Here is a 27,408-nt window from a genome sequence, read left to right on the forward strand (position 1 = left end):
GCTTTTTATTTATATGGCCTGCTCAGTCTATTCTGCTCCTTCCACTGCCAAGGAAAGTGCATCATTTTCTTCCCTCTATCTTCCTTCCCACATATCATCAGCACCACCCACTATGTTCTGCCCATTAAGTCCTCTGTGTGCTAGGAAACCCCAACAGTGATTAAATGCTGATAAAAGAATGTTAGAAGGTTTAGATATCAACTGATCAGCCCCCTTACAATGCCCCTAAATTGTAAGTATAACTTTGCCCACTTAACATTGAAAATAAAGGTTTTTGTTTGTTTGTTTTTCAGTTGTGGAAATCTTTTAGAAAGAGTTAGTGGCAAAGGCCAAAGAGAATGTGGGAGGTATGCCTTGTAGTTTCCTATTCTTATGGTGGTCTTTCATGATTTTGGCACATTCTCTATAAGGAAATTCTAGGGTAGTCAGATTTAGATAAGGTTTTATTTATGAGAGGCCTAGAGTTTTTAAACTAACAACAGTTTTAAAAATCATTATGATCCTAAACTCATTTAATTACAAAGTAATAATTAATTTTAACAACTTATACTGCTCTGATCATAGAATCATTTATCATAATTTTCCGTTCTTTTAAGCTCCTAAAATACAGTACCCTCTCCCCTGCTCTTCTTCATGGGAGGAAGAGGTCAGTTAAAGATACTTAAAACAGGTAGCTGGGAAATCAGGTTCCTGGATACTTTTCTTTGGTGGAGAATTTGTAGGTCCGTCACATATCCTGGAAAAGCGATTAAGGTAGGAGGAGCTGTGGAATCAACTTCCCTGGACCTCCTTGTTACACCTTCAGTAACAGGAACAAGAAAGAAGAGTCTCTAAGAGTCCTGTCAAGAATTATATTTCCTGTTGAAGCTTAAGTTAATATACCATATCATATAGCTTAAATTAATTTTCATCAGCCTGTGTTCTACCCACTACTCTGCATTATTTTTTGTTGTAATAGAGCTATTTTAAAAGTCCATGGTAAATACATTTCGGCCCTTTCCATCAACAGCTGCTGTGGCGAGGTAGGTTAGGAGCGTGCCTGCTTGGAGGCACCCTGGGGGCTGAGGGGTAATGAGCACTTAATTATGTCTGCGGAATGCCAGAGCGGCGGAACTGGAGCTCCTCATGACTGGTCTGTATCTGCTCTGACAATTCTTTTATTATGGCTTTCACTAACCTATCAGTAACTAACTGTGGTTGTTTAATTACAGAGGGAACATCCCCACGCTAAACAGGTACCGTATGTTCAGTTTCTTTTCCAATTAAAAGCACCTTTATGTACCTTAGAATAGTGAAACCAGGAAAAAAATAACACAACACTTGACATGATAATGTGTTATCTGCTAGGGAGTCCTGAGCTCCCCTTTGGACATATTGAATTATTCTTTCTGTTTGGAAAACATGTCTTCAGCTGTTCAAAAAGCACTACTTGAAAAGCCTCAGTATGGAGAAGGTCCCATCTAGCTGTATGTGAAAGGGGGTTTGTCTGCCTTATGTTCAGCCCTGCTAGCAACATCTTGTTTTGCTAAGTTCTCTGTGTAGTTTGGGGCTTTCAGAGGAGAAACCCTTACGGTTACTCCTATCCTGGCAAATTATTCACAATTTTTACAGTTTTTCGTTTTTTGAATTTCCTTCTCCTTTCAGAGGAGTGTAGATCCGGAAATAGCTGATTTCATGTTTTATCAGTTAGTTAATTTTCTAAAGTGTTAAAGTGTTATGGTAATAGCCGGGCGCGGTGGCTCAAGCCTGTAATCCCAGCACTTTGGGAGGCCGAGGCGGGTGGATCACGAGGTCAAGAGATCGAGGCCAATCCTGGTCAACATGGTGAAACTCCGTCTCTACTAAAAATACAAAAAAAATTAGCTGGGCATGGTGGCGCGTGCCTGTAATCCCAGCTACTCAGGAGGCTGAGGCAGGAGAATTGCCTGAACCCAGGAGGCGGAGGTTGCGGTGAGCCGAGATCGCGCCATTGCACTCCAGCCTGGGTAACAAGAGCGAAACTCCACCTCAAAAAAAAAAAAAAAAAAAAAAAGTGTTATGATAATAGTCAGTTTTTATTTCAGACCTATAATAAAATTAACACTGGAAAAGTATATAGCCCTGTGAAGAGGTTTCCAGGCTAACATAGCACAAGTGATATTTTAGTATTTTGGGTTTCTCTTGTCTACTGAACCAAGCAAGGCAACACAATGCAAGTTTGAGAGGATAGCAGTTCTGATTGGAATTGAATCCACAAAATGCAAAAGCAATAATAAGTTGATGGCAAGGTCTTTGTAGATAATCAGCTACACATGGAACTATTTATAGATTTACATTTATTTTGTCCCTCTCCCTTTAAAATATTAAGTAATCAAAACTAATCATAGCTTTTAGATCCCAATTTGGATGTGGAGAGGAAAGGGAATGCTTTTAATTGGTCTTGTAATCTTCCCTTGGTGAGTGAGGCTTGGCGCACTGCTGCCTGCCTTCAGCCGCCCTGGTCCACAAGCATGGTGGTGAGGGAAAACTGAATAGTCAGTATTTCCCGTGGGGTTCAGTTGAGTGAAAAAGCTACTTAACCCCATGGTTGCCACAAACATAGCTTGTTAGCTTCTTCAGAGGGAGTTCCCTTTAAATGCTGTCTGGAACCCTTTATCTTTCCTGTCTAATGCCAAGCAGGTAGAAAAGATACAATGCCTCACAAACTTGCTCTTTTAGTAAATGCATTTGGTGATCCTAGGAAAGAGGAGGAGGATAGCACTTCTGCGTTAATACAACTCTGAATCCCAGTTTCTAGTGAGCACCATGTGTAAGACTTGCTTGATGTGTGTTTCATTTGTTTGTTTCATTCATGGTATCAATGGTTTCCTCTCCCACTTTGCCTTCGACTCCCAAGTACTGTCAGAAGATGATGTACCTTTTCCGTAATCATCACTCACCAAAGGAATAAAAACCTGGAGTGTTAGTCTCTTTAGTATGTGTGAGCAGCACTCCCATCCGAAAAAGAATTCCATTGCCTTATAATTATGATTTGCAATAGGGTACAATATGTACCACGATCTCAAGCCCATGTTACCGTCTCTCTTCCCCCTCCAACACCGCAGGTGGTATACTTCAAGGAGATTTTGGGGGCACTTCCCCAAAGTTCAAGTGCCATTGCCTTGCTCTGAACTTGCTTCAGATCAGTGTGCTGGTAATATGTCAGGCAAGTCCTGGAGGCATCCTTTAGCTTGGTCCTTCCTAACAGGCTGTCCTGATGAAGCATTCAGAAACACTTAACAGTATTATTTATCAGTACACACTGCTAAGGTGCATCAAGGAATCTATAGATTCATTGTGTTTTTAGATTGAACAAATCAGTTCAGTTCTCTTCAAGCATCTCCATTTAGCAGCTGTTTGTCATGCTTACACACACTTTGAGACCCATGCTCTGCCCTTCTGTATCTTGCTGGAAATTATGAAGGGCTTTCAATGGAGATATTTTTGCTTTGGTATAGAAGTGCTTAACTATGAAAAGAAAAATTTGCAATTTGGGGTTGAAAAATGTCTCTCTTTCAAAAAGAGGGAACTGTAACCCCAATAACTATCCCTAGCAACCCATTTAAAGAAAAAGTAAATTCCTCAGTAAAGTTCCTTTTATAGATTGTGACCTGTTTCCGTACCATAAACAATTGTATATAATTACTTACTAAACCATTTCAGATTAATTAAAATTGTTGTTTTACATACCTATATCTACCTATCCCTTTACATATCTGTGAATACTTAATCTCTTACAGTTCCTAGAGAACAAAATGCCTTAAGTGTTGCATAGTTACAACTCACTTGGCTTGCTTGCTTCCTTCTAAAGGAAGGAATGTTTTAGGGAGGGGGAAGATGCAGGATGGTTTTTAACCCCTATGTGCTGTTCGTTCATTGGATATGTCACAGTATAATTGCATTAAAATTGCCTGGAAGTTCCTAACAGTCCTTGGCTTTCTATTTGAAGAAATTTTGGAGTAATGAAAATATAGTTTATATGGGGAAATTCAAAAGAAAGGGTTAACATGAATCCAGCAAAACCACCTTATCCATAGTGGGTAAAAAAACCAAGTCTGCTCTGCAACCTGACCCTACTTCAGAGTTTTCTCCTAGTTCCTTTTCCCAGTCCTTGCTCCTACCCTCCTCATCTAATGAACGTGATTGAATTACCATCTAGAATGTCCTTCTCCTCCAACCTCAACCACTATGGCATGACCCATGTAGCTAGTGTCAGCGACGTGCTGTTGGACAACTCATTCACTCCACCATGTCAGCGGATGGGCGGAATGGTCTCTTTTCGGACTTTTGAAGATTTTGTCAGGTAAGTAACTGTGGAACCATGTCTGTACAAGGGGAGTCGTGGACATCTGGGTTTTGGGGTCTGAGCTTTCTGCAAAATGAATAAAGGTCCCCACAATAGCCATGAGTCAGCTAAAAAGATGTAACCCTTGCTGTATATGCCCTCGGAGAGGTATATATGCGTCCATTTCTACCTCTGGTTCAGATTCTGCAAGCCTCCACTTGTAGTATGAGCCTGGTCAGAAAAAAAGAAACAAATAAAAACCATCTTTTCCTGAGGAGCTAACAGAAGAAGCTGTCTGCTCTGTGATGAGTGAAATGTCGGGAGAAATTAAACATAACACTAGAGTGAGCCCCACAAGAGACGATACATCTTTTGATTAAATGCATTCAGCATCTATCTCTTGATGTATACTGATGCATTACTCTAGGGGGAGGGGTAATTACATTGGTCTGCACTGCTCCGGTTCCAGGCACTTTTTGTTACTTTAAGACTGATGATGACAGCAGTGCTGATATCTTACATATGAAGAAAACAAAACCAAAAAGCTTTAGATCATTCCTTTTAAAAAAAGAAAAAATATATATGGTTTATTAAAGTTTAAACAATCCATCCTCCTAATTTCTGCCACTTGGTGAAATTTTGCATGTCACCTCTAGCCACTGGTGATTCTGTTCAGTTAACTATTGAGCACAGGCTAAGATAGATTATTTTTTTAGACTCAGCTGGCAATGGCAGTGTTTGTTTCCTGCCACTTGGGTTTTCATGGTGGATGTTTCTTTTGTATTTTTTTAGGATCTTTGATGAAGTGATGGGCTGCTTCTCTGACTCCCCACCCCAAAGCCCCACATTCCCTGAGGCGGGTCACACGTCTCTTTATGATGAAGATAAGGTATAACGTCCCTTTTGGGAGACTGCTTTGTTCCCTCAGACATGGGACTTGTACTGTATCCTGTCTTTCTGACTTTGGACTATTATGAAAGAAAGAATTCATCTTTTTACTCCACTTTATAATATTTAATTTTGTATGCCTCACCAAAGTATTTTTTGAGAAACAGGTGGACTATAAATTCTAACTTTAAAAAAAAAAACTGTATTTAAATTTCGGAGTCCATAGTGTAGAATGCACTCAGTTATATCCATTGCAGCTGCCTCTGAATCTCTGAATATTGTCTTAAGGACTTGGGCTTTGGTTGCTGGAATTCTTACTCAGCCATGGCTTATATTTTTGCATAGTGGCTGGAATTCTTAGCCATGGCTTGTATTTTTGCATAGTGGTACAATCATAGTCCTCAGAGAATTGGGGGACTTTAGATTGCAGAAAAAAATAGGCATTTTGTTTAAAACTTTGTCTTTTTATTAAATAATTTCACTTATCAGTAAATAAATTGTTCTTCTCTACAGTGTTATTTTTTCATGATTCGATACTTCCATTGTTTGATAAATTGTAAGAAAATATGTGGGAATATGTTCAGATGGCTTATTTCACTCATTTTCCTTCACATTCTGTGAAAACATGTGGCAAATAGTTTCACCCCCATTTTTTTCACAAGAAAACAGTGAGACATAGTGATCTTCAAGTTCATGCCAAGTAAAGATTGGGCCACCTGTTGCTAATGTCTCTGCTGCCTTACCTTTTAAAAGTTACGTGGTTTACTTTAATCTCTGTGGTTATTGGGCAGTGGTTTCAATTTGCTCATTCCTACTGGTGGGCAAACCAAAATATCCTGTGGGGTACATCTCTCTTTCAGGTATTCTACCAAATGTTATAACTTCTACGTGCATCTGTATTGACCAGCCTCATAATTTCTTTGGCTTGTGTTCTTGAGTCACAGGTTCCCAGGGATGAACCAATTCACATTCTCAATGTGGCCATCAAAACTGACTGTGATATTGAGGATGACAGGCTGGCAGCTATGTTCAGAGAATTTACCCAGCAAAATGTAAGTTCTTGATTGGGTGGAAGCTGGTGATGGCCCCTTTCCTACTGGTTGTGTATTATAGCTGTCCTTTTATCAGTTGCTGGTTTAAGGCCTATCACTTAGAATGGCTATGTCTTTTATCATAACTCTCGGAACCATGGCTAGTTCTGCCTTCAGGGATAAAATCCCGAAGTAATTTAATAATATGTAATGAATGTCTTTGTGTGTCAACAGACATAGACCTCAAATATTTGAAATGTTTTTAAGGGAAGTTATGTTGCTAAATCTCTCCCAGAGCTCCAGTCTTGAACTTCTAATCACCCACTAAATATTTTCCTTTGGTGACTTCCCACATGTCTAAGCCCAAACTCCCCTCAGGTCCCTTCTATGTCTTCCCGTTCCCTTCTTTGAAAGTATCAGTTATATACCTTTCCTTCTTTCAGTTTTGTGTCACTTGGATATCTTCTGTTGACATCAAACTTTATAGTCTAAACGTCATTTTCCATCATTTTCCTTCACCTATTCTCATCCCTCTCCAATCCTCTCATAAAACAGAACTAAAAACCTCACAGCTCACCATACTTTTACTCCCAGTCATTCAGAAGTCATTGGCTTTTCCCTCGACCTTCCTTCATTCTACTTGTCTGCCCACAATCTGTACATATTTATTTGTATCTGGTCAGTCACCAAGGTCTGTTAGTTTTTCTTTGCAGTCTTTTTCACCCTTTCTCTTCCTTGTCTTTCCAGTTTTTAAACCCACTGCCATTTCTAATTCAAACCCTGACTATCTCACACCTGAGACACTGCAGCAGGTTTTCTTGTATCTACTTACCTTCCTTTACTTTCACCCTCCAAGGAGTTTCCAATCTGCTCACCACCACAAAATTAAATGTCCCCAATATGCTCTTACCATATTATTTCCCCACTTCTCTGACCTTCAGAATACCTGCGTATCTTTAGATTCAACTTCATCAGCCTCCTGAGAGACTAACATGGAGTCTTTGCTGTTTTGTGAAAAGACCTAAGTTTTCATTGTCCAATGTGCCTTGTTTGCTATACTTTTTGACTTCCTATTACCTGGAAAGTTTTCTTTCGCTTTTCTTTCTAAATCCTGCTTATCTCAAGAACTGTGTCAAATTTCACTTCTTTGATGAAGACTTCTGAGCAGCCCTAACTAAAGTGTATGTTTCTCCTTTGAATTCCTAATTGGTTAGCATATGTTTATTAGCAATAATAATGCTTTTTATTTATATTTTAAAAATCCTAAATTTTTAATTTGCATATTACCACAATTCCATGGGGTTAGGTAAGTCAGGAATTCTTCCAGTTGTACACATGGGGAAGCGCTAAAGCTCAGAGAAATGAAGACCCCCTAGGTCACCAGCTGGAAGATGATAGGGTAAATACTAGAACTTAAGGGTTTGATGCCAGGTCTAGGGGGCACGGATGGAGGTCCTTTAGTACATAATACATTCTTAGCCCTGAAGATGCTTACAGTCTGGTTGAGGGAACAGGATAGGCCTGCTTGAAACAATAATCTATAGTTATATTTCGTTATGATGTCATAGATGGCAGACTGTCCTCTTAAACTGTCCTTGATGGCAAGACCCATGCATTCTCTTTGAGTGGACAGCACTTCACCCATGGACTTGTTGCAGGGAAAGAACTCAGTAAATGCTTTCAAAATTTAATTCCCTGGTATAGACAATTCGTGCCATTATTATTTACATCATGTCATGCCAATGGTAGACATCTAGGGGAAAAATGGTTACTTTGTGATGACTATGAGTCTTAGTACTTATTCCATGATGCTATCATAGCAGTTAAACTAACTATGGGATTGCAGTGGCCAATATGAGGAGAAGGTGCTTCCAGAGAAGTGAAAGTAGGGGACATGCCTGGGCCTTTTTCTGTAGACAGAAATTTACGTTCCTTCTTGCCCTTGGCCAGTGACCACATGGTGTTAACTTAAAGCCAGTGATGAAGGTAATCTTTGCTAGAAGAGTCTTAGTGTTATATGTGGCTGCTGCTACTGCTTCATGTAATAATCTATGAAAGTATCTTCCTAGGTTTTGAGGCACTAATTGCCTATGTTTGAGTATTTTTCCGTAATTTGATCACAACTTGACACTTTTTATTGCCCTCAAATCTAAGTGTCATATGTATCAACACATGTTGATCTAAAAAGGCATTTTCAGCTGGACGCGGTGGCTCACACCTGTAATCCCAGCACTTTTGGAGGCGGAGGCGGGCGGATCACAAGGTCAGGAGTTTGAGACCAGCCTGGCCAATATGGTGAAACCCGGTCTCAACTAAAAATACAAAAATTAGCTGGGCGTGGTGGCAGGCACCTGTAGTCCCAGCTACTCAGGAGGCTAAGGCAGGAGAATCGCTTGAACCTGGGAGGCAGAGGTTGCAGTGAGCCCTGAGATTGCACCACTGCACTCCAGCCTGAGCGATAGAGCAAGACTCTGTCTAAAAAAAAAAAAGGCATTTTGTTTCTATTCCCTGCATATGTTTGTAACATTAATGAAAAATAAGAAATTACCCTTTTCATTGACTAGATGTGGAAACTAAGGCACAGAGAAATCCAGTGTCTTTGCCTAAGGCTATTTAGAAAGGTAAGGGTAGACTATGCTGATACTGTAAGCATAGAGAAGCTATTTACTGCATCAGGTACTGTGCTTATCCAGGGACATTTGGCATTTTCATCTCCTTGTTTAAAATATATATATATATATATATATATATATATATATATATATATATATGGAAAAGGAAGGAAAAGCAATTTAAGAAAAAAAAAGATGAAGTGGTAACTAGTTTTGTTTTTCACTTCATGATCATGCTCCTAGCAGTTTAGAAAAAGTTTTTTTTTTAAAGCACACATTAAACTATCAAATAAGTTGATCCAAATTGTCCAAATAATCTTCTAGTCCCAGCATGTCTTTTTTTCTCTCATAGAAATTAGGATCATATATTTGTAAATGACTTGTGGAGGAGATTGAAGCAGTCAGTGTAAATGGAGTTTCTCCAGGTGCTGACGCCTAATCGCTGGGTAATAGCTGTGGACTTGCTGTGAGACCCGCATTATTACAATGTAATCAGAATCCTGTTGCTCTGCTGTTATTGTCAGCCACTTGTGGAATTTTAAAAGCAATAACAATTTTGATTTTAAATCATGGCATTATTAAAGTTATTTTCTTTCCTTGCCAGAACATAGCTATTGATGCTTGTCTTTGAAGGACTTGACTGTAGTGGAATCTTTGTTGATGTCAGAAGAAGTGTTTCTGTTCCTGACCACACTGAGAAACCCCCGCTTCTTTCAACCCATTTTTTTTTCTAATTGTGGTGTCAATACTTGGCTATTTACAGCAAGGCGTGTGATGACATTACAGATAATTTTTTAATGTGGTTAAACCAAAATTTATTTATATTTGGCCTGAGAATTTATTATTATTTGCTTTTAGAAAATTAATTTTTCCAGTTATCTTTTGTTTATACTGTTAATAAAATTAATTTTATTACTCAGCAATGCCGTAGCGGAATTGAAGAAATTGGAAGAAATAAACCAGGAACGTGCTTCCTTATAAGGCGAAGACAATTTGAATTAAAATATATATATGTATAGTATTATGAATGTTAAGAATTGGCTTATAAATATATCTCTTGGTTACAGTTATAGCAAGAAATGTGGTCAAACTTAAGTCTGGATGTAGCCTGTGAAAGTCCACATTATTTTTCTGTTTGTGCTATTCATGTGTTTTCTCAGGTCATTCAACTGGTGAGGTTGCTTTTTTATTTGTTGTTACCTAATACTTCTTTGTTAGGGACCTCTAAACATGTGTCTTTTACTTAGTTCATTAATTGTTTTTGTCCCTGCCTTTTGAGATACGTGAACAGCATAGGGAAGAGGAAGGCTTAGGTTCAGAGGCTCAAAACTCATGTAAGTGGCTGTCTTGAAACTACTGGTGTCTTTTTTTTTTTTTTTTTTGGAGACAGTCTCCCTCCGTCACTCAGACTCTGAAGTACAGTGGTGTGATCTTGGCAACCTCTGCCCCCTGGGTTCAAGCATTTCTCATGCTTTATTCTCCCAAGTAGCTGGGATTACATGAATGTGCCACCACACCTAGCTAATTTTTTCTGTTTTTCGTAGAGACAGGGTTTTGCCTTGTTGGCCAGGCTGGTCTTGAACTCCTAGCCTCAAGTGATCTGCCCTGCCCACCTTGGCCTCCTAAGGTATTGGAATTACAGGTGTGAGCCACCACACCTGGTCTTATTGACTTCTAATATACTAGTTGCCTGTACCTGGTGGAGATATAAATAATTCCTAAATTTAAAGGCCTGTAAAATGTTGTTTTAAACAATTTTAAAAGAGAACCTTTTAAAAAATTGCCTTCATGTAAGGTAGTGGGGACCTTTTTTAGAAACACTGAAAGGTTACAATTTGTTAGATTGAATTCTAGGAACACTGTATTTGATGGTAGGTAACATCTACAATCTAAACAGTTTAGGACCTATGTTTAATGTTTTATGGAACGTCCTTCTTTTCTCTCTACCTTATTTCATTTAGCTTTTTTTATTTTTATCAATATTAATGTTTACATTTGAGTATATGCCCAACAGTATGATTTTTGTAAGCCGAAATTTTGTCATGGTCTACCTTTATGTAAATCAGTTCTGAGGTAATTTAGATGACTTCATATGACCCTTTCTTCTCCACAAAGGTCTCTTTTAGTTTTGTCCAAATCAGTATAAAATGTATTTCGTAAGATTTAGTCTTAGGAGCCAGGTTGAAATTTGTTCACTTGCAAGTTTGAAGGTACTAAGTTAAGAAAAAGGTAACCAAAGAGGGTGTTTAGTTCTACCAAAGCCTTAAGAGGACTGAATGCGATAAAATTTAGAATGAATGGAAGTCTCATCTATCTTCTGGTTTACATGTTTATTCCTAGAAAGCTACCCTAGTTGACCATGGGATCCGGCGCCTTACTTTCCTGGTTGCACAAAAGGTAATGACATGTGAATTGTACCTCTTTAATATTTCTTATGCTGCTGCTAGAACTTAATGAAAAATGGGATTGCAATCATATGCTTACTAGTAGAATTTATTCAGAGAAATAACTACTTTTCTATAAGTTTTATTTTTAAAAAAACAGTACTTTAACTCATCGTTTTTTACTCAATTTGTTTTTAATTTTGTTACTAATTGCCAGCTTCTGTTGTCTTTCCTTCCTTTCTGTCTTTTATTTGAAAGGATTTCAGAAAACAGGTCAACTATGAGGTGGATCGGAGATTTCATGTAAGTAAAAGGAACAATAATGAAAAATTACTTACTGTTTATTTGTTTGCCACTGATTATTTAAACAGAATGTATGTTAAAAGGGCTGGACTGATATTTGATCCCTCTTCTTTTAGAAATTATTATAATAAGTACTCAGTTCTCTGTAATTGTAGCCCTTTGGTAGGCTGAGGAAGGAGAATTGCTTAAGCCCATGACTTTGAAATGAGCCTGGGCAACTTAATGAGACCCCATCCTCCATTAATTAAAAATATTTTAAAATTTCTTACGTCAAGTGTTCCAGCTGAAGTTTTTTTCTTTTTTTTTAACCTATAATGAATTCTCAATATATCTCTGAGAAACAGTTAAGAGTGAACATAAGCATTTATCCAGATGAATAAGGTAGAAACAAGCTAACTAGTCATTTCTTCTGTGCACATAGTGAATCAATCATCAAGAACAGCCAGTTGCACTTTGTGGTCTTGGCTTCTTTACTGAGAAGTCTCAGTTCTAAAGAATGATGATTTATTTAAAATGCCCTAATGGAGCCAAGTTGCTATTTTTTTTGTCTTATGTTAATCCTAGGAACAGGAAATAAGTAAAACTTAAACATTCTCTTGGTTATTCTGTCATTTAAGTGAATTAACTGTTAATATTTATGAAATTAAAATTTTTATTGAAAAGAGAATTAAGTCAATAGCCTGGGATCTGAACTGTGGTATACCCGGATGATCATACCCAGTAGGGTGACGGCAGTAAGGCCAAAAATCCAGTTTGCAATCAATATGTCATTTTCAAAATGGCTGATTATATTCATAATACTTCATAAAAATTGTTTCTAATGTAGCTAAGTAAGATTCCAGAGGATGTTAGGAAGTTGTTGGTTTTTTGTTTGTTTGTTTTTCGAGAGGGAGTCCTTCTCGGTCACCCATGCTGGAGTGCAGTGGCACAATCTCAGCTCACTGCACCAGGTTCAAGAGATTATCCTACTTCAGCATTTCAAGTAGCTGGAACTGTAGGTGTGTACTACCACACCCAGCTAATTTTTGTGTTTTTAGTAGAGACAGGGTTTCACCACTTTAGCCAGGCTGGCCGCAAACTCCTGACCTCAGGTGATCCGCCCTCCTTGGCTTCCTTTGGGAAGCTGGAATTACAGGCGTGAGCCTGTAATTGGTTTGGTTTTCGAAATTAAGATAATTTAGTTGTTAAGCTCTGCGTGTTTGCAACAATGGAGATAGCATTTGAGATTCTGGAAAGGACTTTCTAAACTCAAGGACCTGTGTGTGACTGCTTTTATTACCTTTTTGTTTATTAGGCTTCTAGCACTTGACATTTTGTTTTCCTTCATACAGTTCACCTTGTTGGTCTAGTCTATAGAGAAACAAGAGAGCTAAGATTTTCTAAAATGCTTTAGAAAATGTTGTGGACTACATGACTCTCCTGTGTTATTGATGTCAGGAAATCAAGCAGAGTGTAGATATATATTAGTCAATAACTTTAGATAGGAAACAGAGTCAGTGGAGAAGTATGAGGAGCTTAAAAAGAACCCTGGGGCTTTAGGAAGAAAAATCAGGAGCTTCGAGAATAAAATGGATACTTGGGGGTAGAATATGAAAGCCCATGAATAAACACGGTGGCTGGTACATGCTGATCAGAGCTAGTAGACATGCCAGAGCCAGGCCCTGGATTTTAGAAGAGTATTATGCTAGGTTCTTAAATGTTACTATGCTTTTTATCACAGCCTTTAGAATAATAGCATATTCTAGGGAATGACACCAAATTTGTAAAATTGTTTTCCTTTTTGCTAATGGTTTAGACGGAGTCTTCACATCTATAGCACATTAACTGGTTTCTATAATAGACACACTGATCAATTAAAACTGTCCACTAAAAACGAAAGTGATTAGTTCTCACTGACATTTTTCCATATATGTAACACACATCCAAAAACCCTTTCTTATCTCTGAATCTATAGTGTATTATATGCCCTAATATTAATCTAGAGTATACTTAACAGCTTTAAAACTTTTTTCTCTCTCTGCTGTCCTGATACTTCTGCATTTAGGTTGAATAGGGACATGTATAGGCAACAATCTGCTAGAAAATGGGGCCAGCAGGGGGTCTTCCCTGATAATCATTATTTGAGTCCTATTTATAGTGGCATCAGGTGGGAAATCAGTTAAATTATCAAGTGACTCGATTTGTCATGAGTGTAGGAAAAGCTGCTTTAGAGCAGAGAGAACATTAAGGTTTAAGTGTGGACTAGATTTGCTCTGAAGAATTGAATGGCAGAGGAGTTAGGGCATTTTTATATTAGTCCCTTTAGAAATGATAAGTGGTTTTGCAAGGGGCAAGGGCAACTATCAAACTGAACTCCATCCAGAATCTATTACATAATCCAGGATCTGCAGTAGCCAGGAAGCCTTGGCAGAAACTGTACAAATCTGGGGGTTACTGTCATGGTGCTGCTGTGAGTTCTGCTGACGGTAGCTTGACATTCATGAAGGACGCTTGCCTCTATCATGTCATCTGATGTGTGCTTGCCCCATAGTTAGTGTACTGTGAAAAAGAGGAAGCTTCTGGGAGTGTCAGAGATGAATCCCTTGATCTCTCTGGCTTTTTGGTAATCCACTGTGATGTATGCAGCCTCCCCTGTTCTACGCTGTGAAATCCCTATGTTATTGAATGGAAGAGAGAATGTGCACTTGATGGGGCAAAGAGAGGAGGAAGGTTACCAAGTTTGGTTTAAGAACCTTGGTTGGTGAAATAAAGCAAGCTGTGCTGTTATCTAGTTGTTGGTCTTTCAGATTGCCTCAGAACCAGAACAAGACAAATGAGGGCCAGAGTAGAGGTTCCTAGAGAGCTGGGTATATTGTTAGGTGCCGATTAGGATGCCAGTGATGGCTATAAGCATTTACAATACTTGGTAGTTTAACCACAGTCATCCCAGAAAGCTGCCCACGGGTGTGTCTGCTGCTGCCCGATTCTCTTGACCCTGAATTGAGATTGTTTCTGTGACCGCAGTGTTCACCAGTGTTAAGGAGTCTGGGAGTTGACTGTCTCCATAACCGCTTAATTAAATCAAGTGCTCATAATGGAACTTGAATAACTGCCTAACATTTATATTTAAACAGAAAGATTGAGGAAAACAAGTCTCTTTTTGTAAATATATTCTTCTTGTTAAGAAAAAAAAGTAGATCATAATGCTTATCTGAAAATAAAAAAAAATTAAAGAGAAAATGGACAAGATGTTAAAGAAAAGAAAAAAGAGCAAAGCCTTGAATGCAAAAGAGTTATCTTGAATTTCTGTAGCTATCTAAACTGCAGCTCCATCCAGTTTTCTGTTAGTTAAAACTTACTGATTCCTTCTCTGTTAGTTTCACTCACATTTCAGGTCTGGAATTCCAAAAAATTCAGCAGAAAGTGCTGTCTAATTGCGATATAAAGCCTTTTTTTTCTCTGAAGCTTTTCATATTTTTTTCAGCTAAGTTTGGCTGAGGACATCAAAATACAGATTTTCAGAACTTCTTATACCCCATTAGGTCCAAAAATTATAAGATTCCAAATTAAACAGTTTACATCTGTTAATAAAATCTTACCTTTTGTTCTTGTAAAATTTCATGAGATTTACAAAAAATGTTTACAAATCTCCTGAGAGAGTTGTTGTTTTATGACTATTGTGTGACTCCCACTTTAAAATGAAATATTTTGGATTATTTGGACCTTGAATTAAGAGCTCACTATCATGAAAAGTTATCACAATTAGTAGTTTTTTTTTAAAGATATTGATTGCTGTTTGGTAGTGGACCAACTATTAGTTTTCAGAAGGGCTGGTTTGGGTTTTTGTTTTAATTACAGTCTATATAATTAGTTCTCAGCATGTTGAGGTAAAAGAGAATTGCACCAGCAAGCTCCCAATTTCTTCATCTCATTAGGTTTTTAACATGATTATTAGTATCATAATCAGCTATGATGTTTTTTGTTGCAGGTTTTCACATTCTCTGATTTGCAGGGTGTCTTGATTGGCTAATTTGGGCAAATTATTTTGATTGTCTTGATGATGGTTGGCTGATTAGAACACAGCAGGGGTATAATTTCTTCCTGTGAAATGTTGCATTCTTTTGTTTTTTGGTACCAGAACACTAAGAGGGTTTTTCTTTGTGTACATTCAATTGTGATATTTGCCCATGACACTAGTAGAATACTGGAAAAGCAAATACATTGATGATGGAATAAGCATGAATGCATTCAGTGGAAAAACTGGCAGTATGAGGATGAGATAGGTTAAAAGCATTTACTAAAGCCATGGGATCAGACTTTTAGATTTCTTCTTTTCTGTGTTTTCTGTGATTCTGTGGTTTTTGAATGCCAAAAGAGCTTTCTTTCTGTAAGAGTCTTCAGACTTCCAAGTCACTGAAGAATTGCTTGGTAGTCCCACTTTTCCATTGCACAGAGGTTCTTGCTGTCTCTTGTTCTGAATGTTTAATACCTAAATTGAGGATTTTACCATGGAGCTAAAAATTTACTCAGAAGTTAAAGAAAAGCCTTTTCTTAGCTAACCTTAATGAAAGTGGTTTTTCTGGGCCGGGCCTGGTGGCTCAAGCCTGTAATCCCAGCACTTTGGGAGGCCGAGGCGGGTGGATCACGAGGTCAAGAGATCGAGACCATCCTGGTCAACATGGTGAAACACCGTCTCTACTAAAAATACAAAAAATTAGCTGGGCATGGTGGCTCGTGCCTGTACTCCCAGCTACTCAGGAGGCTGAGGCAGGAGAATTGCCTGAACCCAGGAGGCGGAGGTTGCAGTGAGCCGAGATCGCGCCATTGCACTCCAGCCTGGGTAACAAGAGTGAAACTCCGTCTCAAAAAAAAAAAAAAAAAAAAAAAAAAAGAAAGTGTTTTTTCTAATTGGTAGTCATTGCCCACCTCTACCAAGAATTAGTCAGTTTCTTCATTATTTGTATTAAAGGCATTTCCATTCAAATTGCTTTATATGCCTTTCAGTTACTACAAATTTTCTTAATTGGTTTAGTGGAAAAGAAAGCATTTTTTTATTACTGTTGTTTTGTTTTTGAAAGGAAATGGTTTTGATCCTACAAGTGTACATAATTAAAGAAATGGCATCCTAAACAAACATTTTAATTAATTAGCTAGTAATAGTTCAGGCAGAATAGAAAAGTGTGTGCTTAAAATATCATATTATCACTTTCCTTGCCTTTTCTTTCAGAGAGTTCCATGGAAAGATTTTGTTATTCTTCCTTTTTTGGCATGTGTTACTTTTTAGGTAATGCTCTGAAAGCTGTACCTTACTGGAGTAAAACCAAAACTAGCTTATATAAAACCGTGAGCATGATATTTACCAACACCTTGGTTGAGTGCATCCTACTTAACCTTGAAGTCATTCCCATGTGCTTCACTATCATGGCAGGGAGGAGGGGGTCAGAGAAATATTTAGAACAAAACTTCCTTAGGAGAAGTTCAGTCCTGTGTAAAATCCACTTTAAAAAGGCTTTTAAAAAGGAATTTCCCTGAGGTTGGTGAATGAGCTCCTAGAAGCTTTTTAAATGCAGTCTTACAATCAAAATACCAAGGAAAATATGAAAAGATTTATTAACTGTGCAAGCTTTAGTTAAGGTGAGAGTGAGGTATAATACTTATGGAATGTATTCAAGAAATTTTCAGGAGATTCAAGAACCACAGGTTTACAGCATGAGTTTTGCTTTGTTCGCATTCTGCTTTTTTAAAGTCTTAATTTCTGTGTTTTTGTCTCATCAAAGAGAAATTCTCTAAATAAAGAATTTGGATTATAATAAGAAGAGAAAGGTAATACTATGCCCTTGAGAGGTGAGAGGGCATGATGGACTCTGGCATTAGAAAGACCCAAGTTTATCTTCTAGCTCTGTGATTCTGAGGATGTACTTGAGCCAAGCTTCCTTGTTGGTAAAATGAGGGTCACAACATCTACCTCTAGAGGTTGTTGAGAGCATTGGGTGGGACAACACATGAGAGTGCCTGCCACCAGAAGATTTTCAGTCCCTGTTTCCTTCGTAGTTCCTAAAGCTCGTTCAGGATATGTAGACAGCTAGTCTGGTCCCTCTGCCTTGTACTGATAAGTATTTGATTATATTGCATTCATAATGAAGAAGATGCCTAATGAAACCTCCTATAGAGGCACATAGTAATGACTTGATTCCAGCACTGCCAGTAGAACTTCCCATCCGAGAAACAGGGGTATTTGGTGTTAGTAAGTTAAATTTCAGAAACTAATGAACTCTGCTAATTGAATTCGTCTTTGTTAATTAATAAGACTCTAGTAAATTGTATAATGCCCTACAAAAAAGCAGGAAGACCTAATGATTACAAGTTCACTAGTTCCACCTCATTCTTTCCTATACATACAGTAGGAGTGACCAAGGTAGCATCTTGTATTTTTCTTTGTCTTCAAATGTTATTATTTAAACTCTTGAAATTGTTGACCTGAGAATGAATGTGAAAATCATGGACTGAGCACTCTATACTGTCTGACCAGTTTACATTTTAAGAGTTTCTTAAAGAGAAACTTGGGAAATCATTCCAGTAACTACTATTATAGTGACTGCAGCGTAGGGTATATTGGTTTTATTTGCCAGGTTGTGCCAAGAGCAATACCCAGCAAGATTTTTTTTTTTTCTCACTTGGGAGATTTTTTAAATATACACATCTTTTTCCCCCCTGGGAGAGGGTAGATACTAAAGTTAGGTTTATAATATGGTGATTTTCAAATTTGGAAATGGGGTCAGAGTGATGATTATGCAGAGGATCATTCATATTTCCTGGACTAAGCTTAGGTAAGAAGCATGTTTTCTAGAAACTTACCTTCTGAATGTTTCTAAACTGTTTCTATACTATACTATAAAGACTCGTGTCTATGAACTACTGACACGTTTTTCCCCCTTCTTTAATACAGAGAGAATTCCCTAAATTTTTTACATTCCGAGCAAGGGATAAGGTAAGGATTCATTTATTTCCTATTTTTAAAAAAGCTATTTTTTTCTTAGAAGCCCAAGAGTGGCTTCTCTTTGTCACATGTAGTTCTTGCATTCTCTTCTCTCCTATTGAACTTGTGCTTCCTTTTGCCTTCCTTACATGTGTCTTAGAACTAAAGCCAATTGTTTTCTGAAAGAGTTTGGTTTAGGAAACAACCAAATGTATTGGGCTACTCAACAAAGGTGGTACCTTTCCAGATCATACCTGTCCTTTAGAATGATCCTAGTGATGTGGTATGAAAGGACTATTCTTGCCATCTAAAAATAATTCACTGATACTCAACTCTTGTTTATGTTCATTTTTTTTTTCAATTTTAAAATACAAAACTTCAGACCATGTTGCTTTCTTCCTGTTACCAGCTTATATTTTTGACTCTCTCTTTCCATTCACTCAGTTGACACGTATTCCAGAAAAATAATTTAGTTTCTCTGAAGCACACAGTACACAGACAGTACAGTAATGTTATATACTGATGCAACTTTTAAAAAACATATATAAGTATTACATAGTCAATGGATACAGTGTTCCAAAGCCAAATATCTCTTTAGTTAGAAAATTGTATGATGTTTATTTGTTGAGTATTATGTCTTTTGTTATGGTATCATAAGTGAGAAAACTTTTAGGGTAAGCTCAAAACATTAACATGTGAAGTAGATATTAATGTGAAGCAGTCTGTAATTAATATAAAAATGAATTATAAATACATTAAATGCTATAAGAGTTCTAAGGAAATTGAGGTTTTTTTTGTTTTTAATGCATATCATCACCACTTGTAAAAGCAAAAACGATGAAGGTTTAGGAAGCAAATAGGTACTTCAGTGCCTAATCTTACGTAAGCTATAGCATTAGCCTTGAACATAGCTCATTAGCACATCATAGCTTATGTGTCTGTTTTCAGGCATTTCTTTTACATTCACTTCATAGGTATAGTTTTGTAACCGCTTCTTGTGAGCCGTTTTTTTCTCTGATTCTTGTGCTCAGTTTGAGGAGGATCGTATCTATCGTCATCTGGAGCCTGCTCTGGCTTTCCAGTTAGAGCTGAACCGGATGAGAAATTTTGACCTCACTGCCATTCCGTGTGCCAATCACAAGATGCACCTGTATCTCGGGGCGGCCAAGGTGGAAGCGGGCACAGAAGTGACAGACTACAGGTTCTTTGTTCGTGCCATCATCAGACATTCTGATCTGGTCACCAAGGTGGGTGCTGTACTTTAATGGGATGCTATCCCCGAGGGAAGGAACAGAGTGATAGACATGATTCAAAATCAGGTCTTATGCTTCTGCTGAGAGAGAGCCTAAAAAAGAAATCAGGTTTTCATTTTTTGAATCAAGGCTTCTGTTCTCTTTCAGTATTTACAGAAGTAAATATTTCATGTAATAAAGGCTTCTTTTTTTTTTTTTTTTTTTTTTTAACCAAGCAGAAAGTGCATCTAAAAAAAATTAAAAAGGAAGGCTTTTTTCCCCTTTAATTTGATTTTTCTTGGTAACAGAAGCATAATAGCACTCAAGAAAAGAAAAAGCATACTAACAAAAAAAATCACAGTAAGAATTGGGTGATGATAGAGCCTAAGGAGATAAGTTAGGAAAGAGGTGATCCCATTGTCCACCTGTCTAGAGATATGGGTAGTGTCTGTATGCAGCAAGGCACTTCCTGGTGTGTTCATTATTACTATATCCCATAGCCGTTCCCTTTCTTCAGCTTTTCCTTTCTAAATAGCTCTGTTTGGCATATGTGAAATATCATTCTGTTGAGCTTACAGCTGTGGGGATGCCCAGTATTCCTACCTCTTAAAAGGGAATGATACACTAAGAGTAAAGAGAAAGGGCTGACACAGACTTTTTATCTGGCCCTTGCCTTCCCTGCCTGTGGTTACTGGACTAACTCTAGAGAGAAAGATACACAATGTCTTCACCAGATGCCTTGTGATTCATGACGTACTGCTGCTTAAGTGATTATAAGAGCCATTTCTATGTTGCCTCTTTTAACACACATTAATGCTGATTATTTTCTTCCTGTATAGGAAGCTTCTTTTGAATATCTGCAAAATGAAGGGGAGCGACTGCTCCTGGAAGCCATGGATGAGTTGGAAGTTGCTTTTAACAATACAAATGTCCGAACTGACTGTAACCACATCTTCCTCAATTTTGTGCCCACGGTTATCATGGACCCATCAAAGGTACATTTCTCCTTAGCTTCTCTCCCAGCACTAGCAAGTGTTAGAAGTTCATTCACATTTATCTCACTTGGACTTGGAAACAGGTACTCTTGTTCAGGCTGTTGAACGCTTAATCTGTAGAGTTTATAGAAGGTAAGATTGAGTTTTGGGATAGTGTCAAAAATTTGATTTAGCCATTAAAAAAAATAGCTCTCAAAACTGAAGGTTGGTATTAGCTTACTCGTCACTTATAAGCAGTACAAAAACGTGAAAACCTTTCTCTTCTTTTGTTGATAGCTGTTTTATGATATTTGCCATAATAGTCATCCTGTTTTATACTATTCCCTACGATTTCTCACCTGGAATTATTAATTTTACTGTTACTAAGCATTTTTGGCTAAATTCCTGCTTCTGTGCCCTAAATGTTAATTACCTGGTGGACTTAGTGAGATAATGCACCTTCTCAAAGTGTCTAACCTATCTCTCTTGAATGTTTTTCTATAGGGAGAGAATTTGGCTGATAAGGAATTTCACATGTATTATGTATATTTTCTTCCCTAGGGGGTCTATTCTAAAATGCTATTTTAGAATACATAATTCTATATAATTAATTTTTTTTTTTTTTTTTTTTTTTTTTTTTTTTTTGAGACGGAGTTTCGCTCTTGTTACCCAGGCTGGAGTGCAATGGCGCGATCTCGGCTCACCGCAACCTCCGCCTCCTGGGTTCAGGCAGTTCTCCTGCCTCAGCCTCCTGAGTAGCTGGGATTACAGGCACGCGCCACCATGCCCAGCTAATTTTTTGTATTTTTAGTAGAGACGGGGTTTCACCATGTTGACCAGGATGGTCTCGATCTCTCGACCTCGTGATCCACCCGCCTCGGCCTCCCAAAGTGCTGGGATTACAGGCTTGAGCCACCGCGCCCGGCCTCCAATTCTATATAATTTAAGGAAGAAAAATAAGGTGATTTTTTTACTTGACCTTTTATCCCAGGTATAATAAAGACAGGTTGCTCTTCTGTTTCTGCTCCTTCTAACAATTTTTTTTTTTTTTTTTTTTTGAGACAGAGTCTCACTCTGTTGCCCAGGCTAGAGTACAGTGGCACCATCTCAGCTCACTGGAACCTCCACCTCCCGGGTTCAAGTGACTCTCATATGAGCTTCAGCTTTCCCTAGTAGTTGGGACTACCATACACAGCTAATTTTTGTATTTTTAGTAGAAACGGGATTTCACCATGTTAGTCAGGCTGGTCTTGAACTCCTGACCTCAGGCGATCCATCTTCCTTGACACCTGTAAAGTGCTGGGATTACAGGTGTGAGCTACCATCGCTGGCTCCTTCTAACTCTTTCTATCTCGATATTATGGAACTTAGATAGGAGAACCAGTATCTCCCTTTTTCAAGATCAATTGTAGGCATGAATTTTTGCTGCTGCTGCTGCTGCTGCTTTTTTTTTTTTTTTTTCTTTTTTTCTTTGAGAGAGAGGGTTTTGCTTTGTTGCCCAGGCTAGTCTTGAACCTCTGGTCTCTAGCGATCCTCCCACCTCAGACTCCCAAAGTGCTGGGATTAGAGGCATGAGTCATCATGCCTGGTAGATTTTTGCTTCTTGAACTTAGTATCTGAGATCTGAGAAGTAGTTTTCTACTTTTTTTCCTTCCAAATTCCAAGCTAATGATGGGTTGCCTTTGTCTGTAAGGAAAGCCAAGGATAGGGCTACTCATTTGACTCAAATCTCATCATTAGTTTAAGCAAAACTTCTCCTAAGCATTCTGGGACTGATGAGCTGGGAGACTTAAAACATGGCCTAGGACACTGTATAACTGTTTTTTTGTTTTTTTTGTTTGTTTGTTTGTTTTTTTAGGTGTGGCTTATCTTCTCTCTGAGTTTTTCAGATCAGCCTCTGCTTTCATTCTAACCACCCATTTGCCCTGACTCTGCTTTTCCAATGATAGATAGCTGCCAATTTTCTGTATATAAATATTGTCAGCTTTTGTTCCCACCAGAAAAGAATGGTAAATATCTCTTGGTTAACAAGCAAGTGTGATAATAGAGAAGTTAACTCCTTGAAACTCATTCTAACTTAAACTTCTGTGGTGCAGAAACAAACTGTGAGGGTGGCACATACTACTAAAGAACTGCAAGGGTTAAAACCCACTTAACAGTTGGAAACCGAATTAAAAAAAAAAAAAGAACCACAAGAGAAAGAGAATGTAAGATATTCTTGAGATTTTCTAAGAAGTTGAGGAAGCATTTTAGAAAGATAATTCGTTTGGCTCAAGTCTGTAATCCCAGCACTTTGGGAGGCTGAGGCGGGCGGATCACGAGGTCAAGAGATCGAGACCATCCTGGTCAACATGGTGAAACCCCGTCTCTACTAAAAATACAAAAAAATTAGCTGGGCATGGTGGCGTGTGCCTGTAATCCCAGCTACTCAGGAGGCTGAGGCAGGAGAATTGCCTGAACCCAGGAGGCGGAGGTTGCGGTGAGCCGAGATCGTGCCATTGCACTCCAGCCTGGGTAACAAGAGCGAAACTCCGTCTCAAAAAAAAAAAAAAAAAAAAAAAAAAGAAAGAAAGACAATTCGTTTAAGAAAACATTGATTTTGAATAGCATGTTCTAGCCACAGTATGTTCTATGCAGCCATACTGGGGGAAAAAAGCTTTGCTTTAGCATATAAATAACAAGAAATCATGTCTAAGGCTATTTAGTTATAACTGTCCTAACCCTGAAAACTAAGAGCATTAAGCTGTCTTGGTATAAAACTTAGAGAAAGTGGCCAGGCGCGGTGGCTCCAGCCTGTAATCCCAGCACTTTGGGAGGCTGAGGCGGGCGGATCACGAGGTCAAGAGATCGAGACCATCCTGGTCAACATGGTGAAACCCCGTCTCTACTAAAAATACAAAAAAATTAGCTGGGCATGGTGGCGTGTGCCTGTAATCCCAGCTACTCAGGAGGCTGAGGCAGGAGAATTGCCTGAACCCAGGAGGCGGAGGTTGCGGTGAGCCGAGATCGTGCCATTGCACTCCAGCCTGGGTAACAAGAGCGAAACTCCGTCTCAAAAAAAAAAAAAAAAAAAAAAAAAGAAAGAAAGACAATTCGTTTAAGAAAACATTGATTTTGAATAGCATGTTCTAGCCACAGTATGTTCTATGCAGCCATACTGGGGGAAAAAAGCTTTGCTTTAGCATATAAATAACAAGAAATCATGTCTAAGGCTATTTAGTTATAACTGTCCTAACCCTGAAAACTAAGAGCATTAAGCTGTCTTGGTATAAAACTTAGAGAAAGTGGCCAGGCGCGGTGGCTCCAGCCTGTAATCCCAGCACTTTGGGAGGCTGAGGCAGGTGGATCACGAGGTCAAGAGATCGAGACCATCCTGGTCAACATGGTGAAACCCCGTCTCTACTAAAAAATACAAAAAATTAGCTGGGCATGGTGGCACATGCCTGTAATCCCAGCTACTCAGGAGGCTGAGGCAGGAGAATTGCCTGAACCCAGGAGGCGGAGGTTGCGGTGAGCCGAGATCGCGCCATTGCACTCCAGCCTGGGTAACAAGAGCGAAACTCCGTCTCAAAAAAAAAAAAAAAAAAAAAACTTAGAGAAACAAGGGAACATCTACTCCATCTTCTTAAATCCTGGATGGACTTAGCAGTGGCCAAGCTTCAAAGCTTTGTTTAGAGATAATGTTCTAGCACCACCTACAAATTGCTTCTTTAATTTGTGCAATTTAGCAAGAGACATATATTATAAAGTTTAATAAAATTGTATGGAAAAAAGCTCATGGTGGTAATTGCTATGTTGATTTAAAGTCCCGTAAGTGCAATGAAACATAGTTACCATGCATATAAATGCTACTTAATAGCTATTTAACTAGAGATTTTATTCTTATTTGGGGCTTCCTCTTAAATCCCATGGCTTGTAATTTTAGATGTTGCAGATCTTTGATATAGAATATGAATATAATTGGGAAAGGGGAAGGAGTTGCAGAGATTTGGCTGTTGTTAGCCAGAGAAAACTACTCATATGCCAAGCCAACATGAAATTGTCCCTGACTTGTTCCAGGGAAGAGTAGATTTGGGGAGAAACTCTCTGACCACTTTATGTAAGGTGTGCATCTGCACAAACCAACATCTTTTTTTCAGTCTTTCTTTCCCAAATATGGGCAGACCCGAAACAGGTCTTAGTTACAAGGTATTTAAGTTTTGTGCTTGGTGATGTTTCTGTGTCAGATTGAAGAATCTGTGCGGAGCATGGTAATGCGGTATGGAAGTCGCCTGTGGAAATTGCGCGTCCTCCAGGCAGAACTGAAAATCAACATTCGCCTGACACCAACTGGAAAAGCAATTCCCATCCGCCTCTTCCTGACAAACGAGTCTGGCTATTACTTGGATATCAGCCTATACAAGGAAGTGACTGACTCCAGGACCGCACAGGTACAATACTCAAACAGGATCCTCAGAGTTTGGGCTTGATCCTGCAGAAAAGACACTTACCCTTGTTATGGGAGACCCAAACTCACAAATACCAGTGGGTCAACTGGTGGGGTTATCTTCTGTGAGCTTAAATGAGTGTATGAATTAGAAAAACTTCATCTGCCTTATAAGATGTGCCTATGTTTTCTATCATGGATGTTATAAAACGCTTAACCATTTGTCACGTGTTGGTAAGCACCAACAGATGCCAATTGAACCTGACTCCAGAAGTTATTCTGTAGTTTAGGGCTCTTGTTTTAGAGGGCTCTTGGGTTATTTCAGCAATCTAATATTCTCTGATACGATGTGTCCTTCTTATTTTCACCACAAATAAACTACTCGTTGGCAAGTGATAGAAAGAGAATTGTTAGATTATGTCACCAACTTCTATGTTAAAGAAGGAAAATTTCAGCATAGTGTAGTGGCATGAGCACTATCATCAGTGACTATCATGTTTATCTATTGTGTTCTGTTTTTATCATATTTTTTGTGTCATCTATTATGTCGTTCCCTTTCCTTCAAAGGTTTTAGGATATCATATATTCTATAAGAGCAAAGTGGCAAATTTTAGCCCATTTTCAGGTTGGAAAATTGAGAATGTGAAAATAGAAAGTGAGTTAGGACACTAATTCTGTGATAACAGAAAATTCCCTTTTAATGTTTTACTACCTTGGTTTCTTTTTTTTTTTTTTTTTTAAGAGGTGGGGTTTCACCATGTTGGCCAAGTTGGTCTCGATCTCTTGACCTCGTGATCCACCCGCCTCAGCCTCCCAAAGTGCTGGGATTACAGGCGTGACCCACCGCGCCTGGCACTACCTTGGTTTCTAAATATTTGGACTCTTTACTATGATACTGAATTTAGGTTACTTCACCATTGTTTATATTTTTGAAGAACTAGGATATTATTTTAGGGCTTTGGCCTGAATTCAAGAATTGCATTTCTTCTGATTAAAGGATGAACGTGCTCCAGTATACATAAACAAGGGTTTCAGCAGTCTGTTCCGTGCTTTGGGTGCCAGGGAGAGATTATGTGTCTCTTGTTTTTATCTATACCTTTTTTTTTTTTTTTTTTTTTTTGAGACGGAGTTTCACTCTTGTTACCCAGGCTGGAGTGCAATGGCGCGATCTCGGCTCACCGCAACCTCCGCCTCCTGGGTTCAGACAATTCTCCTGCCTCAGCCTCCTGAGTAGCTGGGACTACAGGCACGTGCTACCATGCCCAGCTAATTTTTTTGTATTTTTAGTAGAGACGGGGTTTCACCATGTTGACCAGGATGGTCTCAATCTCTTGACCTCGTGATCCATCCACCTCGGCCTCCCAAAGTGCTGGGATTACAGGCTTGAGCCACCGCACCCGGCCTTTATCTGTATCTTTTAAAATCCAGGAATAGAAGCAGGAAAATATATTTTTTAGTCTTTTGAAGATGAATTTTAAAATATCTCAGTTTAGACGGTTGTCAGAATGACCTTTCATTTTCTGCTTTGATTCTCAGTTAGGTGGCTAGAGAAATCTATCGTATGAGAAGTGAGCAGTTAAAAAGCAGAGAGAGAGAGAGAGTGCACAAGAGCCTGAGTGGTGACCAAGAGAAAGAGTATTCAATAATTTTTGCTGTATTTGATGTTTTTTTAGTACAACCTTAAAGACATTTTCAGTCGAAGCTTTTGATGGGTAGGGATGTTTTTAATTAACTTCTACAATGGCTTCAAGGCAGGTCTATTCTTGTGAAAAATAAGATGGCCACTTGAGATTTTAATGTTTGTGATAAATATGTTTGTTCTTCATAACTACTTTCTTTTTCTATTTTTCTTTTCCTTTATTAGGAAACTCTGAGATTTTCTTCTTGCTGGCTAATGGTGACACAGGAGCATGAAAGGCACAGATGCCTTCAGTCAGGGTTTAGTATTATGCCTGGTACAACAAAAGCACACAATAAGCATCTGAAAGAATGAACAAACCACCTTCAGCCTGAAGGGGAACCCCTTTTACCTAGGGTCCTGCATATTTTAAAAGCCCTGAAGGAAGAGGTCTTCTACAGGCTCTTCACTTGAGAGAGTTCAAGAGCCACCGCCACGTGGGTACTAACTTTTGAGCCTGTGGCTAGAGGTGGAAGATGACACAAGGAGCAGCCTCCAGCCCAGTTTTGCTGCTCCTAATGCCTCTATGGTGCTTGTTGTCAAACTATTTTTCCCTTTCTTTAATGAATCGTTATGTGAATTTAATACAGGACCATGTCTGTTATTCATTCATTTGTTCTTT

The 27,408-nt window shown here is 38.6% G+C and overlaps 1 protein-coding gene across 21 annotated transcripts in view; it reads left to right on the forward strand.

Moving 5' to 3' along the window:
* ACACA (acetyl-CoA carboxylase alpha) overlaps positions 1-27,408 on the forward strand; it is a 328,649-nt gene that overhangs the window by 197,573 nt on the left and 103,668 nt on the right. For 15 of the 21 annotated variants that reach the window (XR_012514502.1, XM_074388039.1, XM_074388044.1 and 12 more), the window contains 10 exons: positions 1,212-1,235; positions 4,178-4,321; positions 5,096-5,192; positions 6,130-6,243; positions 11,175-11,231; positions 11,477-11,521; positions 18,447-18,488; positions 19,508-19,723; positions 20,548-20,703; positions 24,909-25,112. Coding sequence is in view for 20 of the 21 variants with exons in the window: in XM_074388039.1 (XP_074244140.1) it covers positions 1,212-1,235; positions 4,178-4,321; positions 5,096-5,192; positions 6,130-6,243; positions 11,175-11,231; positions 11,477-11,521; positions 18,447-18,488; positions 19,508-19,723; positions 20,548-20,703; positions 24,909-25,112 (1,099 nt within the window). In the remaining variant the exon portion in view is untranslated. The remainder of the gene's footprint in view (positions 1-1,211; positions 1,236-4,177; positions 4,322-5,095; positions 5,193-6,129; positions 6,244-11,174; positions 11,232-11,476; positions 11,522-18,446; positions 18,489-19,507; positions 19,724-20,547; positions 20,704-24,908; positions 25,113-27,408) is intronic. The other 6 variants (XM_039476073.2, XM_074388040.1, XM_074388050.1 and 3 more) reach the window with 3 other exon arrangements.

The sequence above is a fragment of the Saimiri boliviensis genome, chromosome 17 (assembly GCF_048565385.1).
Source record: "Saimiri boliviensis isolate mSaiBol1 chromosome 17, mSaiBol1.pri, whole genome shotgun sequence".
NCBI lineage: Eukaryota > Metazoa > Chordata > Mammalia > Primates > Cebidae > Saimiri > Saimiri boliviensis.